The following is a 20,558-nucleotide window of genomic DNA, read 5'->3' on the forward strand; positions in this document are numbered from 1 at the left end:
AATCCAACGCTTTCTTTTGACCAAATAATGCTCTGCTCACTACAATCAATAATTAGAATAATTTGCAACGAATACGAGAACGCCATGTAAAGATAAGGGGTAAGACTCCCCCAACATGTGTAAATCTTCTCATCATCGTACCTACTTAGACTCTCATCAGATTATTCATAGCAAAGGAACAATTTACAAATAATAATTGTTTGCATCAAATCTTTTCCATCATTTTCAGCCACATCATCGCATCTTATCACACTACTGATGAGTTAAGAATGCAGATCTTAGATTATAGTCATCATTCAGCAGTGATAAGCTACACAAAGTAGATTATGTTATGAAGAATTATAAGAGGAATTTGTTATGAAACCTTTCAAAGATAATGCAATAGTCACTCGATAAACCTAATAAAGTGAATTCCTAAAGATTATACGTTGAATCAACATCTTACTCGAAAAGCGATCCTAAGAGCAGGCAGCGAGAGGAGGACAGAATACCCCGCTTTATTCTTATGGCGAGGCAGATAAGAGAAGGTGTGGGGGGGAGTTGATTAGAGGAGCTCAGCCACAGGAGGACAGACCGCCGTTGGAGAGGACTATTTGGCATAAATGCTCTTTTATTAATAGCAAAGCAATACTCTTTGAAATTAAATTCACTTTTTTTTTTAATACTAGATACATATATTCTTATAATAAAATAAACATAATTTAAAATTTTGTTCAGCGGACGTAGTTTTGACACGAGTCCCACCTTAAGTGCGATTTTGAGAAACCGACGAATATATCTATTAGAAATATTTTTATTTTACATTAATTTTTTTTATATAGATAAAAAGTTGTGATGATAAAAATAGCTGACTTCTACCTTATTTATAAATAGAAAGCTATATTATATCAGTGATAACCTCATCCAATGAGGTAGACGAGAGGGATCAAATTTAACAATTTCTAGTGCGCACAGATCCAAGTCATAGAGATTACCATTTCATAAAGTACGAAGTCGAATCTGGATAAGTAAATGCACAGTGGACATTAAATCATATTTTATCCGTTAAACTATCGTTGATTTCCTTAGGAGGATGTAATTGTAGTTTACATTTACTTCATAATTGGCATCAGTAGCATTATAACATATTATTACTTGTTATCGGTTGCGATTTTTAGGCATTATTAAGAAATTTTTTTAAAAAAAATTAGGAAAACCTAGTTGATATTTTATTACGATCTTGAAAATTAATGAAAGATTTTGCATTTTAAGCACAATAGTTAAGTATTTGAGAGTCATGTTGAGCTAACCAATATAGATCGATTCAAACACATCATTAGATATATACATCAATGCGTTCAACACTTTATTCTCGAATTTTGGGACCCTCTATATATATTTTTTAAACGTAATAAGAGCATTAAATATATATGATCAACGTGTTTTGTCGTGCATATGAATTAATTTAGCCGAGATTTGCTCATAGTTTTATGGGTCATTGGGTTGCCAAGTTTTCCAACAAATACTGAACAGTTTCGAATAGAAAAAGGGCCTCCCTTATTTTAACGTACTCCAATGATTTATTTTCAACTTTGCAGCTCCCGTTGTTTACCATCTTAATTTTTTCTTAAGACCATCGTAAGTGCTGCGCAAAATGAGCTCTTAAAGATAAGTAGAGAGTAAACTAACAAGCAACGGAAACCATCTCAAACAGCAAGTAACATGCACACGCAGGTAGGGAAGAGAACTGATGGCAACAGTGAAAATAATAGGCATTAGTTTTGTTAAAGAGATCATGATACCATAATGGGCAAACTCCAGCCCAAGCCCATCTCCAGGCTCCAGTTACTAGATCTATTAGTTTTGGGTCGAGTAGAGATTTTAAGTTCAAGAATCGTTGTTACATAACGAATTTGGAGCCGGAAATCGTAATTTAAGTGGATAGAATTATCTCGAAAGATCTCTTTTGAGTTGGAACCCTTGAAGCATGCAAAGGAAAGCAATAGGATCTGTTTTGACTATTCTAAAAAGACCAACTCTCTGGTTTGACAAAGTCACGGCTGTGGGATTAAATAGCATTTACTTTGGACTTGTGTAGAGACATTTGGACATTTAAATAAGAGCTTAAAAGAACTTTTTACAAGTAAATACATAAGCAAGTGGGTCGTCTCAGAAAGATGATGAGATGGAAACTTGGCAGCCTTCAGATGGATTTATCCAAAGATGAAAAGATACAGATTGGAACCCAGTGAAATTGGAACCTTGCTGCATACAGTGGAACTGGAAAAAAGATTCACTTGAAAAGTCATTGTAGATTGGAAGACGATGTTACCGCTTTGAATATGATAAGATGACCTGAATAAAAATACAGATTGAAAGCTGGCATATTGCTATTAGCATGGACAATATCCACCACATGCCTTCTGCAGACGCCTTGACTGACTTCAATTAGCTGTGAAAGGCAACCCGCAAGTCTGCTACCCTTGAAGCTTGCTCTCTTCTGCTTGTGAGCCCCAAATTCTCCACTCGTTGATCTTCTTCCATTCCCTCTCCCTCCCCCTTCCCTCTCTCTCATCATGGGGGATGAGGCACTTTCAGCTTTTCTACAGGTCTTGTTTGAGAATATAGTGAGTCTGCTAAAGGAGGAGCTGAGGTTGCATCTTGGGCTTGAGAAGGAGTTGAAAGATCTCATGAACACTGTCTTCATGATCAAAGCTGTTCTCAGGGTTGCGGAAGAAAGGCAGCATGACGAAGCAGTGAAACAATGGCTTGACGAGCTGAGGGACTTTGCTTATGATGCAATGGATGTACTGGATGAGTACGCCACAGAAGCCCAACGCCGAAAGCTGATTTCATTTCCACGGTTACGTAATTCCTCCTTGGCCATAGCTAATCCTAAGCGAGTAATCTTTCATCATGAGATTGCGAACAAAGTAAAAGAAATAAAAATAAGAATGGATATTATTGCAAAGAGGCGGGATACCTTTGGTTTAAGGGTCCAAGATGCTCCGAGGCAGCACGGGGAGGGCAGCAGTCATCATAAGCTTCTTCACCCCAGCACCTCACTAAATCCAAGATCAGTTTTTGGTAGAGAAGAAGACAAGAAGAAGATTGTAAGCATGTTGCTGTCATCAAATGAAGGCCCAGAGAACAGCATCCCGGTGATTCCTATACTTGGGGAGCCTGGTGTGGGGAAGACTACCATCGCACAACTAGTCTTCCGTGATGAAACTGTGTCAAAGCATTTTGAGACAAGATTGTGGGTTCATGTGTCTCATGAATTCGATCGAAGAAGAATCATCAAGTCAATCATTGAATCAGGAGATCATTCTCTGCTTGATCTTATCAACCTGGATGTTCTAGAAGAACATCTCCAGAAGAAACTCCACGGGAGTAGATACCTGCTCGTATTAGACGATCTTTGGAATGAAAGCCCAGAGGAGTGGGAGTGGCTCAGCCGTCCCTTACTCTATGGTGCAAAAGGGAGCAAGATTTTAGTTACAACAAGGAGTGAATTGGTAGCACGCACAGTAGGTAACTCACTTCCCTACCGTTTGCAGAGTTTATCAGATGATGCCTGTTGGTCTTTGTTTTGCGAAAAAGTGGAAGGCACAAATCAACAAGCATCTTCTGATTTATATATGATAAGGGGCGAAATTGTGAAGAAGTGCCAGGGACTACCTTTGCTAGCAATCAGTATAGGACATAGGCTGCACTGGGAGAGCAACCTAAACAAGTGGAAAACTATTCTGCAGAGTGAGATGTCAGGAATCTTGGGTAGGAACAGTGATGTCATGGATGCTATCAAATTGAGCTATGAAAGATTACCCTTTCATCTTAAGCCATGCTTTGCCTACTTCTCCTTAGTTCCAAAAGGTTTCCAGTTTGAGAAGGAACTCATAGTTCAATTCTGGATGGCGCAAGGCTTCATCCAGCCTATTGAAGGGGAACGGATCGAGGATACAGGAGCCAACTACTTTGACTCGCTAGTACTGAGGTCATTCATCCAGTCTCCGCAGTCAGACTGTAGCAGGAGCCAACAAAGATACAGTGTGTACGAGACAATGCATGAGGTTGCCAGAAAAGTCTCAGAACAAGAATGTTGTATTTTGGAGCATGGCAGTACAAATGATCTCCCTGAAAATACTAGGCATTTAACACTTAATTTTTGGAAGCTTGCCCATGATGATTCGGGACTAGAAAACTCATCTGGTGAGATTAAATTTGATAGAGCCTACAGATGCAAGGGCTTGTATACACTTCTACTTGTTGGTGGCTCTTTAAACTGTCAACTGAGGGTTCCAGACAATCTTGCAAAGAACTTGGGAAGCCTCCGTATTCTAGACTTGAGTAGTTTTGACCTTACTATGTTACCTGAATCAATTGGTGATCTCAAGCATCTTCGGTGCCTCCAGCTTCGGGACACAAAAATTAGATGTCTGCCTGACAAGGTCGGTTGCCTTTACAATCTTCAAACACTGGGTCTCCGGAATTGCTATTATCTTGAAGAGCTGCCAAAGGATATGAAGAACCTTCGAAAGCTACGACATCTTGATTTGCATCTAGATGACCAGTCAATGGTAGTACGACCCGGCTTATCACCAGCAATTTATACTTTGAAGCCTATGCCGCAGGAAATAGGGCTGTTGACTGATCTACAGACATTGTCAAGATTTGTCATAGGTACAAGGGCTGGAAGCGGTATAAGCGAGTTGAAGGAATTAAACAACATCCATGGGGAGCTTCTTATTTCAAACCTGCATCTTGTTAAAAATGTAGAAGAAGCAGCAAAGGCAAATTTAACTGGAAAACGGTTCATCCAGAGGATGGATTTGTTGTGGAGAAGTTCTCTTGAAGTTGGACCAAAATCACATGGCACATGTTTCCAGCATGAAGTTCTAGCACGTCTTCGACCTCATACCAACCTCAAAGAACTTAGTATAAATGGATATGGTGCTTCTGCATTTCCAACTTGGATAGGGGATGCAGCCTTCTCTAATCTAGTAACATTGCGCATCTCCAGTTGTAAGTGCGAGAGTCTCCCACCGCTCGGTGGGTTGCCACATCTCAGAAATCTCTACATAAGCAGAATGGATCACGTGAAGTGTGTAGATTGTTCATTTTGCGGCACTGACTTAATTAGATTTCCATCTCTAGAGAAGCTACATTTCGAGAACATGCCAAACTTACAGGCATGGCATGGAGATGATGATAATTGTTCAATGCCTTCTCTTCGTGAACTTGTCTTCAAGGATTGCGTTGACCTGCGGCAACTGAGGCACAATCTTACTTCCCTGACCAAGCTAACAATTGAAGGATCACCTTTGTTCATTGGTCTTCGGAAGTTTGAGTCACTCAAACATTTAGAAGTAAAGGTGGAGAGCGAGTGGATTTGGGATTCATGGCCTTGTCTTGCTTCTCTCTTCTCCCTGAAACTTAGCTGCTTGCCAACAAGAAAGATGCCCTCAGGATTGTCAAGGATTCATACTTCCATACAACACCTGGAAATCAGTCACTTCTATCAACTGTTATCACTGCCTGATGATTGCCTACCTTGTGGTCTGACATACTTTTCTATTAGCCACTGCCCTCGCATTTGTGGTTTGCCAACGGGAATACAGCTCCTCAAAGCATTGGAAGACTTGAATATTCAGGACTGCAAGAATATTACATACCTTCCGGAGCTGGAGAACCTTACATCACTCGTAAGATTGGAGATCTCAGGCTGCCAGTCGCTTTCAGTGCTACCAAGCCTGCCCACCACACTTCAGTTCTTGAGTATCAATGACTGTCCTAAGCTTAGTCAGAACTGCAAAGATGAGGGAAACCCAGATCGAGTTAAGATCACACGCATCTTTTCAGTTTGGATTGACAAAGAGCATGTGGTTTCTTCTTCTTTTGAGTCCCATAATGTCCGACAAGAATAACACCAACTATATCATGGTAATAATGCTATTACCTTGAAGTTTTCCATTTAGTTACATTTCCTCTGTTGAATGCAAGCAATTAGAGAAAATTATAACTCCTTTATTCTTAACATCAATATGCAAGTGAAGCTGCATTGTTAATCATATCAGATAGGCATAGCAAGTAGCAATTGAACCACCAGTTTTGTTTTCCTCTACTCTTTTCTCCAGACATAGAATTTGAAGCAAAAGAAAACAGTGTTGGTTGCATATGTTTTTGGCTTTTGTAACTTATTGCCATTTTGTTCCCAAACATTTGAAAATGTAGTAGTAGACAATTAAAAAAAAATGTAATCTAATTTATTGACAACATGGCCTTGTTTTAGTTGCTAGAGGATCAGATTTCTTTACTCTTTAGCTTTCTTCCTCAGTCTCTATACACTCCAACTGTAAAACAGAAGTTGGAATCAAATATCTTCAGTAAAAGAGAATACAAATCAAAATGACTTCTTCTGGTCTGGATAAAGCAAAATAAACCAAAAGTTATGTCAAATCAAGTGCACCATATGTCCTTTTCTCAAACAATACAGTAATTTATTAATTTATTTAGCAATAAATCTTGTTAATTAAATACCATCATATACAGTGCAGTGTTACAATTTCCATTTTGATCAAAGCCTTGTAACACCAGATGGTCTTTTCAGGGGAAAGCTTAAAAACATAGATATGTGGCTATAGCATGATTACAAGATAGCTTCCTTAATAAAGCTTCACGAAGAAAAAAGTTCTAGGTATTTGGTAAAAGGAACACTTCTCTGGTAACTCTGATTTGTGATTATCGTCTCTGGTTGGTGCCTGATCAAGGACTCAGAAGAAGACCTTCTGAACTCATGGGATGAATGGATCCTTGGGGGACTCTGCAAAGCGGTAACTTTTTGAATTTCTCTTAATTGATCAGAGGTATGTTGATTGGAAAAGATTGTTATACCATTGTAAGTTATTAGCTTGGCAAATAAGTAGTTAAATCCAGATTTGTGTTCTTGTGCACCTCCCTTGTCTGCATTTATCTCTGGTATAGGCTTCACTCCTTCCTCCTTTCCTAAATGAAGACATAAATTCTCCACCTCTTAATTCAGGTAAATTTTATTACTAATGTTACTTCCGTAATGAAATATTGCTCTTCCATCTGTTCTTAAGCATCTAACAATTTTTTTTGACCAAGTAATGCTCCCCCACTAAAATCAACTTCTTAGAATAAATTGCAATGAATCTGAGGAAATCATGTAAAGATAAGGAGACAATAACTTTCCAACATGTTTAGATCTTCTAAAGAGCCGGATTCACTGCTTAAACTCTCATCAGATTATTTACATCAAAGGAACAATTTACAAATAATTATTGTTTGCATTATTCCCTGCCATCATTTCCAGCCAGTATCGCATCTTAACACACTTCTAATGAGTTAGGATTGCAGAACCTAGATCATAGCCATTATTCAGCAGCTATAAAACTGTACAGAGTAGATTATGGTATGATGAGAGGGATTTGATATGAAACCTTTTAAATATTAATACAATAATCAATTGGTAACCCTAAGAAAACGAAATCCTAAAAATTATACAGGGGATCAACGTCTTACTTGAAAGGCGACCGTAAGTGTAGCGGGAGATAGGAGGACAAGATATCCCGCTTATAAGTGGAAGTGGGGGAATAAGTCGAATAGAGGAGGAGCTCTGCATTAGGGAGGAGAGAGTGAGGCGGGAGAAGCAAAGAGGAGAGAGGAGACGGCGTGTTTATATTGCGGGGTTTACGGGTGAAAATGTATCCGATGCGGATCCGATAACATGCAAATTCGAATGCGGGTAAGAAAACGCATAGCGGATCTAAATCCCAAACCTCAACCCAGAGTGGCCCAAACCACTCCTAGTGGGCCACAGTGTTTACATTGCGGGGCCCAAGTTACCGTGGACGCTCCACATGCCTCTCTGACCATTTGGCATCCAAGCGCTGTTGCCCCGAACACGACACATCAATCGAACGAATCATTTCGTCCTACGTGGACGCTTATGAGAACTGGATTGCGGGGTTGCGCAGCTGATCTTATCCGGTCCCCACCAATTAATGCGCTCACTGGCGATTCGCTGGCATACAGTTAAAAACACTACAAACCAATAGCCTCCACTTGCATAGAGGACAGCAAGAAAGCTATCTGCTCGACTAGTTTAAAATTAGAATAGTTCTTGGGATCCCTCGTAAATAGGAGTAAAGGACGACCACCGTCTTCGAGTATCTCAATTATATTGATTCAAACATTTCATCAGGTTTGAGCTGGTAACGGGGAATAAACCTTCCTTCCTTCCTTCCTTCCTTCCTTCCTTCCTTCCTTCCGCCTGGGCGGTGATTACTATTTAACTCACCTGTTAGTGAAGCAGTGCAGTGCTGCACCTGCACAAGAAGTATAGAAGCAAATTATTTAACGCTCTCGAACCTAACATTGCTACTCGATGCTTCAGATGGGTCACGTGGGTGCTCCGAACTAACTACCGTCGAACGACTTGATTGAAGAGACAGGTACATATTGAAGGTCTGAAGCAATTAGAAGTGCTTAATGCCTTGGATTATCATGTCCAAAACCGTACCAAAGATGAATATTAAGTATATTTTCAAATTTATAAAAATTAGGTGTATTATTCACTCCATGCATATTCAGGTTTAATATATTCGTAAAAATTCTGACCTTGAAACATTTGGAAAAATAAGCTTAGTTCACAAAAATTAGTTGTATAGGAAGAAACAAAAATCTACTTATTCGAAAATTTATTCCTCAAAGCAAAGAGAGCAAATGGAAATGGTTTTTGAATTCTGGAGCGCGCTCTGGCTGGTACGGAAAAAGGAAAAAGAAAAGAAAAAGAAAGCGTCAGAGCAGCAAGAGGCCAGACAACCAGCCAGCCAATCTGTGAGCCCTTTTTTGTACTGCTTACTACTAACAAGTAACAACAACTATAGCTCTCTTTTATTGTATTCCAATCCTTCTCCATCTCTGATCTCCTCTCCCCTTTCTTCTCCTTCTCCTTTGCTAGCTCCGTATAGTAATGTGAAGCTGCTAACACCCAAAGGCGAATATTTAATCTACTCGTTCCTCTTCCCTTCGACTATCTCGGACTCAAGCTAGAGCTTATTCACAGCACAATGACGGCATCGTTCTTGGTTCCGTTGGTGGTATTCTTGGCCCTGGTTTGCCCAAGCTTGGCCGGCGACCCCTTCGCTTACTTCGACTGGGATGTCTCCTACATCACCGCCGCCCCCCTCGGAGTCAAACAACAGGTCACAATCCTTTTACCACTTCCTTTCTTTTCTCCTTTTGTTCTTCAACTATCTTTACCTACTTGCTTTTAGGTCCTTAGAGAAAGGAGGAGGAAATATACATTTTACCCCCTGTCGTTTAGTAATATTCTACACCCTCCTTCCCCATTCATGGCAGGTGATAGGAATCAACGGCCAATTCCCGGGTCCGATATTAAACATCACCACCAACTGGAACGTAGTGGTAAACGTGCTCAACGATCTGGACGAGCCTTTGCTCATCACATGGTATTGTCTCAAAATCTAGGGCTAAATTAGTTGCTAGAGCGTGATATCCATTGTGCATTGCTTATTTAGGATCTTGATCTTGATTTGGGTGATAGGAATGGGATACAACACCGCAAGAATTGTTGGGAAGATGGGGTTTTGGGGACGAATTGCCCTATCCCCTCGGGTTGGAACTGGACTTACCAATTCCAGGTTAAGGATCAGATTGGGAGCTTCTTCTACTTCCCGCCTATCAACTTCCAGCGAGCAGCCGGTGGATACGGTGGAATTATCGTCAATAACCGGGACGTTATCCCGGTGCCATTCGGGAAGCCTGACGGGGATATTACTATTTTCATTGGGGATTGGTATAACAAGAACCACAAGGTTAGTGCATTTGGTTAAGTGGAGAGCAATGTGCGGTTTTGATGAGAACTATAATTAGTGTTGGTTTGTTTAGGACCTGAGGAAGGAACTCGAGGATGGGAAAGATCTTGGGATGCCGGATGGTGTTCTGATAAATGGGAAAGGGCCATACAGATACAATACTACACTTGTTCCTGCTAGTATTGACTATGAGACTATCAATGTTCACCCTGGTAATTACTCTTTTGTTACTGCTGATATGAGATAATCATCTAGGCATAGCTTTTCACATGGTTAAGTATTGGATTGTACATTTTCCATGGTTAAGAAGAAACTTAGTTAAAAATTTGCCCTTTGCTAATGCTTTCCTCAGTATTAGTAAGCTTAAATGAACCAAGTTATAGTACTGCAATTTGTGCTACTTGGTATTTACTGCATTGTGGAACTTATCAGACAGGGTATCCATATTTTATGGCACATGGTTTACGGAATAACTGGTATCTGATACAGCTGATTCACATCTTTGGTAAGACTTTCTTCATTTGTTAAGACTCAGACAAAATCCTCTGGGTTATGATTTTACTAGATAGGCTTAATGAGCTTAGATGTACCAAAAAGGAGATAAGATGTTACTATTTATCTACTGCCTGATCTTGAATTTTGTCATGCAGTAATAGTAAAGGAACATGGGCATAAGAAAGAAAAACATTGTAAGAATATGGTCCTGGGGACCGGTTGTATCAGCAAATTTAGGCTGAAGATCAGGATCTTGTGATATCTTCTTAGTTATTTCTAGGATCTCTATGTAATGATATTTGGTCATTGAGCAGGCAAAATGTATCGCATTCGGGTGCACAATGTGGGCATATCCACCAGTCTGAACTTCAGAATCCAGAACCATAACATGCTTCTTGTAGAGACAGAAGGCTCGTACACTGTGCAGCAAAACTACACCAACCTTGATATTCATGTTGGGCAATCATACTCGTTTTTGGTTACTATGGATCAAAATGCCAGTAGTGACTACTATATTGTGGCTAGTGCGAGGATTGTGAATGAGTCTCTGTGGAAAAGAGTCACTGGTGTTGCAGTCCTGCACTACTCAAATTCACAAGGAAAAGCATCTGGCCCTCTTCCAGATCCTCCTCAAGATTTTTATGACAAGACTTTCTCAATGAATCAAGCAAGATCTATAAGGTTTGTTTTCATGAAGAAATATGTTTTCTTGTTTCTTCATAAGTGCCTAAAAGATTTGTGTTTCTACTGAAACTTGATGTTTCTGGATTCTACCCACAAAGCTTACCTATTTTTGTTAATTTTAATCAGAAAGATGCCTAGTCATTGCTCAAAAGGTTTAATTGTTGATGTAAGTTGCACCATCAGGGAGCTATCTATAATTTGGATAGTCAAATTGTCTATTATGCAATATGCATGGCTTCTTATCCATATTGAATACTGAGAAGACTCTTTGTAATCAATCAGGTGGAATCTGAGTGCTGGTGCAGCACGCCCTAATCCTCAAGGATCTTTTAGATATTCTTCCATCAATGTTACTCAGGCATATTTATTGAGAAATGTGCCACCAGTGGTTATTAAAGGAAAACGTCGAGCTACTCTAAATGGTATTTCATACTCTCCTCCTGAAACACCCCTGAGGCTAGCTGATCTCTATAATCTCAAGGGTGTCTACACACTTGATTTCCCGACAAGGCCACTCAAGGGTGCACCAAAACTTGGAAGATCTGTAATAGACGGTACATACAGGGGATTCATGGAAATTATATTTCAGAACAATGATACCAACGTTCAGAGTTACCATATGGATGGATATGCATTTTTCGTCGTTGGGTATGAAACTCTGTTTCCCTTTTTTGTATTGTCTCCTGAATGCCTGTTTCCTTTGTCATGCTGGTACATGTCTGTCCATTTAATACAGGATGGACTATGGTGAGTGGACAGAGGATAGTAGAGGAACATATAACAAAGGGGATGGTGTAGCACGTAGCACTGTTCAGGTAGCTACTCTAATGCTCCTCCCATCTATATTCAGTCTGTTAGAAAGTGTAAAAATTGCGTATGCTTATTTGATAGTTCTATTTTTATACAAAGCCCTAAAAATAAAGGAATAATAGGCAAGGAGACTGCAGATGGTGCTCTGAGTAACATGTTTCTTCTAAGAGGTAGTGTCTGGTAGACTTGATGCTCCATTCAGAACAAGAGACAGATATGGGCGAGAGTCGAGACACATTTCAAGAAAAAGCAGTAATAGCAACCCCTAAATTCAGTGTATATTGACATACTAAGGCCATTCCAATACACATAGCTAGGGCCATTATTATATTACTCCTAAGAAATATTCACTAGAAAGGACTTTTTGTCATTCATGATTCTATGGTTCTAATTTTCAATCATGTTATTCACAGAATATCAAAGATACTCAAGCTTCTGAATTGTCAAAAGACTATTCACTCTCTTAGACAAAGTTCAGTATTGCAGTTCTCTTTTTTACTGGATTAACGATTTTTTTCTAGTACTATAGAATATAAACTAGAAGTCTAGAATATGGCAAAAGACAACTTCTCATTGGTCGTACATACATGCTGCATGGTGTAGGTCTTCCCTGGAGCATGGACTGCCATCTTGGTTTCATTGGACAATGTGGGAATCTGGAATGTGCGTGCTGAAAACCTTGATACTTGGTATCTTGGCCAGGAAGTCTATGTAAGAGTTGTCAATCCTGAAGATACTAACAAAACAGAATTGCCGATGCCAGATAATGCGCTGCATTGTGGTCTCCTCCAGAAGTATCAAAAGTATGTTTCCAAACTACTAATTCTTTGTACAGATCTTCATGTATTTATGTTATGCTTGCTTACTGATATTTGTTCTTTTGATTTATATTTTCAGAGAGCAAACTCCACACCATAAAGCTTCATCAGCTTCTGCAATTACCTATGTGAGAGGGCAATTGATCATCTTGATGCTGCTCTTGGTTGCACTTCACAAATTGACGTAAAGATTTCAGTAGTTTCAGTTCTCTAAGTTAGACGACTGGTTGAGTCACATTAATGTCAATCTTAGACTAGAAATCCTTCTTGTCTATATGAGTGTCCTATAACTGTTAGCGAGTTCCCTGGATTCCTTCAATATGGTTTCTGTCAGTGTTCTTGAAGATTAATTATTTATCTGCCAAGTTCATGATGGTTGTTATTACTATTTATTCCATCTGGTCTTTGGACAAGGTCTGTAATGTTGTGCCACTAATTTATTGATTGGCCAAGAAGTTTTCCTCTTTAAGAGATTGTGCTTCTAATTCTGAGTAATGTGATGAAGTAGCATCCGATATCTGTTTTTGTGAATCATTTTGTCCTATTTCAGAAAGCTTGAACATATTTGAATAAAAACATTGGCTGTAGTAGTAGGCTTATTCCATGCCACTGAAGAGGTGGATTTTCCTGTGGAAGTCTTAGCTGGAAGCTAAGAATGCTCCTTTTATGACTTCACTGTTTCGCCTAGTAATCCAACTAGTACCATCTTGTTCTGCAATAATATATTTGTTTCCTTTAACAACTTCTGTACTGACATTGTCTAAACTTGTTGCTGGTGATCAAAAAGTCAATCTTTGGCTCCTGTTAGACAGAACCTTAATAACAGACTGGCCCAGTCATGTATCGTAGGCTGTTATTTCCCACTATTTTTTGCTTAAGGGTGTATGAATATAACCTTTTATTATGATCGTAATATGGTATATTTTAAGAACTACCTTTTTCACTCATAAAGAGGACTTACTCATTTATCCCCTACATCTATTCTTTGATATCCAAGCCAGAAAATATCTGCCTCTCTGAATCTATTAGAAATGTCCAATTTGATACCAAACATGCCAACTTGCAAAATATTCCCTATTTGCAGATGTGCACCTATATTCAATACCACGATTTGAGTCATAATAGCAATGCTTTCTCATCTTATGAAAGAGAAGTAATTCTCCAATTCCCGACAGGCGATAGGGTCCCAACTCCAAAGTCATTTCCATCTTAGCTCCTCACATAAAGGTGATCATTACTAATTATTCAACATTAAAGAGTGCGTATCTCTACTCAATTACCTGCTCATGCCTTCCATTCGGCGTGACAGAGAAAAAAAGAAGAAACCATTAGGTTAAAATATTCTAATAAAGCATTAGACCGAGATGGCAAAGAAGCAAACAGGGAAATCCACAGCTCATCGGGCAAAACTTCCTCTTTGAGTCTTCTCCATATTCCCCACTTTGCCCATCGACCAACATACTTCTTTTTCTCTCCTCTCTTCTTCTCTACTCTTTCGGGTCGTCTCTACTCCCAAAACGAAGCTTTGAAAGAAGAAAGCTGAGATGCTTCAGAAATTTGCGTTAGCGTTCAAGACCAAGACCATCGAATTCTTCGCCGAGGAGGAGGAAGACGAGGATGACCTGGAGACGTTCAGAGCCGTCCGCGATCTGGACCCCAACCCCGAGGCCGTCATTACCGACCAGCGCGTCGTCGTCCTCAAGCCCGATCCAAACCAGCCCGTGAACCCTAACCCCAAATCTACTGAGCTCGACCCCCAGACTCTAGTCTCCACCCTCTTCGCCACGCTCTCCTCCTTCCACGCCGCCTACCTCCACCTCCAGACCGCTCACTCCCCCTTCCTCCCCGACGCCATCCGCTCCGCCGACGCCGTCGCCGTGGCCCACCTACGCCGCCTCTCCGATCTCAAGCGCTTCTACTCCCATTTCCAAAACCCTAACCCTAATTCTGCTCCAGATCCACCTCTCTCCTCTTACTTGGAGGCCCAGGTGAGGGAGAACCAGAGCCTGCTTCGCACCTTCGATTCTGTCATCAACCGCCTCCAGGCCGACATCGACAAGAAGGACGCCGAGGCCGCCGAACTGAGGGAAAGGCTCAGAGAAGCCGAGGAGGGCAATGCGAAGCTTGCGGCAAGGCTCGACATCGCCTGCGTGCCGCCGCCTTCTTCCGACGAGAACGTCGTCGAGACGCTTCTCTCAGTTGGGGTCTTTGATTCTGTTCTCAGGGACGTTTGCCAGATCACGCACCGGTTTGCGAAGGGCTTGGTGGAATTGATGAAGAGGGGCGGGTGGGATTTGGGCTTGGCCGCGGAGTCGATCTACCCGGGTGTGAATTATGCCAAGCCCGGTCATTGCCGGTATGCCATTCTGTCGAGCATCTGCTTGGGGATGTTTGGAGGATTCAATTCTTATGGCTTTGGAATTGAGGGGGATGAAATTGAAGCAAGGGAAAGGAGATATGTTTCTTTGAGGCAATTCATCGAACATTCCGCAGCAGACCCTTTTGAGCTAATAAATTCCCAGCCAAGTTGTAAATTTGCAAAATTCTGCAAGCAAAAGTATCAGCAACTCATACATCCAGGCTTAGAGTCGTCCCTCTTCTGCAATTCAGAACGCGGGGAATCATTATGGGGTTCGTTGAGGCCGTCGAGCCCTCTTTACGAGTCATTTATCGCCATGGCAAGCTCAATATGGACGCTTCACAGATTGGCATGGGCATACGACCCGGTGGTCGAAATCTTTCAGGTTGGTCAGGGGACTGGATTCTCGATAGTTTTCATGGAGGACATCATCCATAAGGCTTCCCCTTTGAGCTCGGAGAGTGGGCGAGCTGCGCGGCCGAAGGTCGGCTTTACTGTGGTTCCGGGGTTTCGGGTTGGAAGGACAACGATTCAATGTAGGGTGTACCTAGATTTCAAGCAGGCAGTATAGTTTCATTACCAAAGTAGTCAACATTGTACATGGGAAGATTCAAGTTGCCTTCTGCTGTAGTAAGATAGTATGGAGGGCATCAGGCTTGTATCAATAACTTGAAGGAGTATAGAGTTCAATGAAAGAAATACATAGTTGTCTTCTGATCATGTAAAGGGCTTCAAGATTGTATCAATTACTTCAGATATTACATAAGTGTAATAAAATTCAGGTATTTATCTTTGCTTGCTTTGAAGCTTCTTGACTTTTAGCTATAGCTTCGGATAAGACTTCCTTTAGTGATGATTTAAATTTCAGTAAGTTGCTTTCTGATTCTTTCAAAACCTGGTTCTACTAGATCATGGTGTTCTTTGGGCAGAACAGGATTGCTTTCAGTTTAAGAAAAATTCTGTTGTAAATTGAATTCTATGGGATTGGAACTATATGTAGACCATACTTTCTCTGTATTCTTTTTCTGCATTATTTTGGGAAGCCTACTAGCCAAGTGATCACACCTAGACATACCTATCAATTTTATTTTCTATAAATTTCTAATGTCACTGTGCTTATGTATGTATCAGAAATTAACTCAGAGGCCGTAGGAAAACCTTCAGCCTATTACAGATGTCTCGCTTAACCTTTCCAAGAAAGCTTAGCATGATTATGGGACTACAATTGCAGCACAATCAAGATCTTTTAATATGATATCATAGAGAGTTCAAACCTCATCAAGCCCTATTTAATTTATATTTTCTATTATCTATCATTTATTTGAGAAGGTAAGTTTTTCCAGTTGCTTGAGCTTAGTGGGGTACGAATTATGATCATCGAGTAGGAATTAGAATAACCATACTTATTGCATATTTTAATACAGTGGTTAAGTACTTATAACCCTACTTCGTACGTTAAAATTTTGTTAGGGACTATTAATATCTTCCTCTAACGTATGTTATCATGATTCATGAGTAGTTGTTTAGCCACAGTTTGGAATTGCTGGCATTTTAATACAATCTAGTATATTTATTGCAGCATGCATGTGAGTGGAGTAGGTTTGTCCTTTGCTTGTTCATTAATTTATCTGTCAAAGATTCTAATCTTGCAGTAAGTAGCAAGATCGTGTGATTGGGTTGTCAACTTTGGCCTTGGTGTAGTGCTGGTAGATCCTTGTCTTGCTTGTCGTTTCCTAATAATTTTGAGGAAATTAGAGCATGCTTTCTTACGCTTTGTGCTACTTTGTTCTTTACTTTTTCTAATTGATAGAGGATTCTTTGAAATTTATTCACATACCCTTCGGAAACTCTTTTATTTCAATGCCAACCTTTCAAGAAAGTAGTACCAAAAAACAGGAAGGTCAAATGTGCATATAGTTCTTCAAACTTCTCCCAAGTTATTGAAGTAATGTGGCAGAGAATCTATAAATATATATATGCAGTTAAGTTACTGTAGAGATAAGCGAATGGTTCTCTTTTTTGATATGTATACTCTTCTAAAAAAAAATCTTCACTCCTCTAAAATTAATATTTATATGCATAACCTTCAAAATGCATTCGTATAGATATTCTTTAAAACATTTATTTTCACACAACTATCGTGAAAGTTGGCTAATAGTTAAGTTTAATAGTAAAATGATAAAGAATTAGTTGAGCATTGGGCTGGAAGTATGTCAGTATTGGGCTTGGGCTAGGATCTGGGCCCAATTTAATTGGTTTTCGAGAATCATGAGACCAGACCAGACCAAACCAAAATAGATCGATCCAAATTGACCCGACTTATACTCAACCCGAAGGTCCCGAACCCAGTCATAGTTAATCTCAGCACATCCAACCCACGCCACTTCAACTTCAACATCAGCCTTACTACTTGATGCCCATTTAATTCAGATTTTGGAAAGGAGTCGAAATTTTGGGAATATATAAGAAGATAGCCCGTGTCGATGGGCCAGCGATTATATTATGGCGACAAGCAATTCGTGGCACGTAACAGTTCACTGTTCACCCTGCTGCCTGGCTGCTTTATGTGAAAGACATGCATATATATATATATATATATATGTATGATGGATGCTATTATAATATTTGCATTTCTTATCCGTATTCTCCAGAGAAGCATCACATCACACCTTTGCTTTGACAAGACATGTATTCCGTCACCCATCTTCCATCTTGTTTCCATTCTCCCACCTTCTTCTTCTTGACATTTTCCTACCAGTATGTTGTCATAAAGAAGAAAAATGAAATAGTTTATTATTGCATGATTTAATAATAAGTTTCAGTGTCGTTTGTGACATTTAATCTTCATGTAAGGCTTACTTAAATGCAGCCAACTCCCGTTGAATTAACTTTCATTTGGCTATAGTACGTCGGATGGCAGGCTATCAGCATCACTTAGGGGCTTTTCTCAGGAGAGACCAGATCGTTTTTCCATGTAACCTAATGAAGCATGTAGCTTTAGTCCCCACATACCATATGGCTAGCTAGCTTTGAATCAGAAAGCCCTCAGTAGCAGCTGCTTCATTATTTCATGCCATGGCCCATCATCTCCCATACTTGTCACTGTGTCAACAGCCACTGCATGAATGCTCGCTCGGACAAATCATTCTCACTCAAAAAGTGGAAGGCGATTCAAATCGTCCAGAAACATGTGGACAGATATATCCGGCTTTGTGACATTGTCGCCTCCTTTCTTCCTCTTTGTCGTCCATTGCAATTAGTGTGTCATTGTCGCAATCCTCAACATTCCGTAATCCAGTTCTAAGATAAATTAGAGTACGTACTCTGTTTAATCTTCTGCTCTCAAGATAAATGTAAGGCTTCATGGTACCCAAAACTCCATGATTGGGAGTTATATTATCCTCCTAAGTAGACTTTAAAGTACTATGTACCCATGTCCTAGCTCCTAAGAGTGTTGTCGTTCATGAATGAGACGAAGTATATATATTTATTCCCCACATGAGGAAGAGTCTTCATTGGCGCATATGTCACTTATTCTTGATCACAATTTTTAGGTAGCTGCCTAACACTTTCTCTAATTAACTCGGGTTATAAGAAGAACAGGTCCAATTCATGAGTCTCATATTAATTCTTTTATACATTACAACTTTGCCTCAGGCATTTTCTTTGGTTTTGTTTTACAAAGAGTGGAACAAGTATCTGCCACCTTCTCTTTCTTCAATGAGTGTTATATATATACTTATTGCCCTTATTCCTCCAAAAAAATTCTTCAAATGCTCCATCATCTTTTAGAAGGGTTGGACGTACAACGTTGTTCATGAACTGATGCAATTTTCTTTTCTTAGGCTTAACTTGTGTTTTTGATTAATTGGACGACACTCTCAAGTGGTTCTTCAGAATTTCAATTTAAAGTTAACCATTTTCTTGACCATGGCACTAGTTTTTTAGTTACTATTATACCTCCATGCGTAAGCAGTTCTATGCTTATAGAAGAATCTAAAATTTCACTCTCAGCATGTCATGTCATAACTAGTTTTTGACAAAGTGTAGTTCATCTTCGATCTTTTTACGACGGCTATGCTTTCGGTTGAAAGAATTGATTGATCCACCTCGTCCGAAGAGGGAGACAAAGAAACAAAGGCGGAAGAATGAATCAGTACTGAGAATATCAAACTCCTGACAACTCCAAGGTTTGATTGATCGAATAACACGAAGATTCTCTTAAACAGTCGCGGCTCAGAAAATAAATTGAAAGAGTAGTCTCTACACAGCTCATAGTTTTCTGACTTCTTGTTTTTACTTGATGTACGTTAAGCATCTTATAGAGATTACTTCAATAATTTTTTGGGATAGAGTGCTAGAATTGTGCCCCTTTCTTCGGATATATCCTAGATAAAAAGGTTAGAGATAATTATACTTAGATTTTCACATACACTCCTAAAGTTTTTTATTATCTACATGCATCCTATCATACATATTCTTTGGACTAAGAAAATAAATAACTATACAGACTTTTAAACCCATAAAACTTCTAAGTTCAGGAGGCATTTTGGTTAAAAAAAAAAAAGTTCAGAGAGTGTAGGTGAAAAACGATGATAGTTTAAAAGTCTGAGTGGAATTATCTCTAAAAGATATATAATATTTTTTAACTGCATAAATCATGATTTCCTTAATAAACTAATTAAGCAATTATTTCAATTGAAATTAAAAAAGTTGTAAACATTACAATCCTAACGGTGCTCTCTTGTCCAAGTTCTCATTGCATGTAATGTCCATCAAGAAGTTTCTGTTAAATTCCAATGGAAGTACTATGAAAATTCTCTCTACGCTGACAACAAAGAAGTATAGAAAAATAATCCAATCAAAACTATATGTGATTCCTTCTGCTTCCTCCTGTAAAATATGAAGCGACTTCTGAGCAAGTGGATGTAGCTAAGGCATTATACTAACATAAGATCAAATGATAATTGTAAGGCTACTTAATTGTTTCAGATCAACTGAGAGACAAAAAAGCTTGGAGAAGAAAATAAGAGGAACCCCATACATTCAAATAGATGCTGTCCATTAGTAAACATGGGCTTGAAAGGAAAAGGCAGCAGACCAACCTTTCTACATATCCATGGCCTCCCTTTACTCGACACAGAAGCCATCAAGTAGCGAAAGAAAAGGAGAAAAGGGAAAAGAAAAGAAAGATTAAAACCCTAGAACCATATACTAAAGCTAAGTAGAGAGGAAACCCTTAAAGGGAAACCCTAGAACGGAGCAACCCCCATATTAGCCGCCGCCGCTGCGGCGGCGTAGAGCCCGTCCTTCATTAGAACGTCCTTCCCTTCCTAAAAGCAAAGAAAACCCCACAAGAAAATAAAACCATCAAATATTTGCAAGAAAAAAGAAACGCAAATATAAAAGAATATTTTTAGATAGAGTTTACCTGAGGCCGGACGCTGCTCTTCTTCAGGCCTTGATCGGGCATGAGTCCGAAATGGATGTGCGGGAAGTGGGCCCACTGAAAACAAAAACAAAAAACAAAAAAGGATTTTAAACTCGAAG

The 20,558-nt window shown here is 39.6% G+C and overlaps 4 protein-coding genes across 5 annotated transcripts in view; 3 read left to right on the forward strand and 1 right to left on the reverse strand.

Annotated features, from left to right (window-relative positions):
• The first annotated feature begins 2,555 nt into the window (after positions 1-2,555).
• Positions 2,556-6,925, forward strand: LOC140794078 (putative disease resistance protein RGA4). The gene is made up of 2 exons (XM_073145917.1): positions 2,556-5,922; positions 6,590-6,925. Exon 1 carries the CDS (start codon positions 2,556-2,558, stop codon positions 5,904-5,906), a length of 3,351 nt encoding a protein of 1,116 aa, XP_073002018.1. The 3' UTR covers positions 5,907-5,922; positions 6,590-6,925.
• Positions 6,926-8,150: 1,225 nt separating this feature from the next.
• On the forward strand, positions 8,151-13,118 carry LOC140793640 (monocopper oxidase-like protein SKU5). 2 transcript variants are annotated; one of them, XM_073145250.1, is made up of 10 exons: positions 8,151-8,841; positions 8,966-9,209; positions 9,367-9,476; positions 9,572-9,842; positions 9,916-10,054; positions 10,652-11,018; positions 11,304-11,669; positions 11,758-11,836; positions 12,435-12,634; positions 12,729-13,118. In XM_073145250.1, the coding sequence occupies exons 2-10, from the start codon at positions 9,075-9,077 to the stop codon at positions 12,835-12,837; spliced, it is 1,776 nt and encodes a 591-aa protein (XP_073001351.1). In that variant the 5' UTR covers positions 8,151-8,841; positions 8,966-9,074; the 3' UTR covers positions 12,838-13,118. The 2 variants fall into 2 exon arrangements, with proteins under 2 accessions (XP_073001351.1, XP_073001352.1); XM_073145251.1 differs by lacking the exon at positions 8,151-8,841 and adding an exon at positions 8,861-8,875.
• Positions 13,119-13,905: 787 nt separating this feature from the next.
• On the forward strand, positions 13,906-15,814 carry LOC140793641 (protein GRAVITROPIC IN THE LIGHT 1). Its single transcript, XM_073145252.1, has one exon. It carries the CDS (start codon positions 14,194-14,196, stop codon positions 15,577-15,579), a length of 1,386 nt encoding a protein of 461 aa, XP_073001353.1. The 5' UTR covers positions 13,906-14,193; the 3' UTR covers positions 15,580-15,814.
• A 4,208-nt stretch (positions 15,815-20,022) lies between these two features.
• The window catches only part of LOC140793642 (protein YABBY 4-like), a 2,257-nt gene continuing 1,721 nt past the window's right edge, over positions 20,023-20,558 (reverse strand). The window contains exons 6-7 of the mRNA XM_073145253.1: positions 20,440-20,514; positions 20,023-20,341 (exon numbers count right to left, since the gene is read on the reverse strand). Coding sequence (XP_073001354.1) covers positions 20,261-20,341; positions 20,440-20,514 — 156 coding nt within the window. The 3' untranslated portion in view covers positions 20,023-20,260. The remainder of the gene's footprint in view (positions 20,342-20,439; positions 20,515-20,558) is intronic.

Source organism: Typha latifolia, chromosome 8 (assembly GCF_019914945.1).
Source record: "Typha latifolia isolate L0001 chromosome 8, TyphaL0001v2, whole genome shotgun sequence".
Classification (NCBI taxonomy): Eukaryota; Viridiplantae; Streptophyta; class Magnoliopsida; order Poales; family Typhaceae; genus Typha; species Typha latifolia.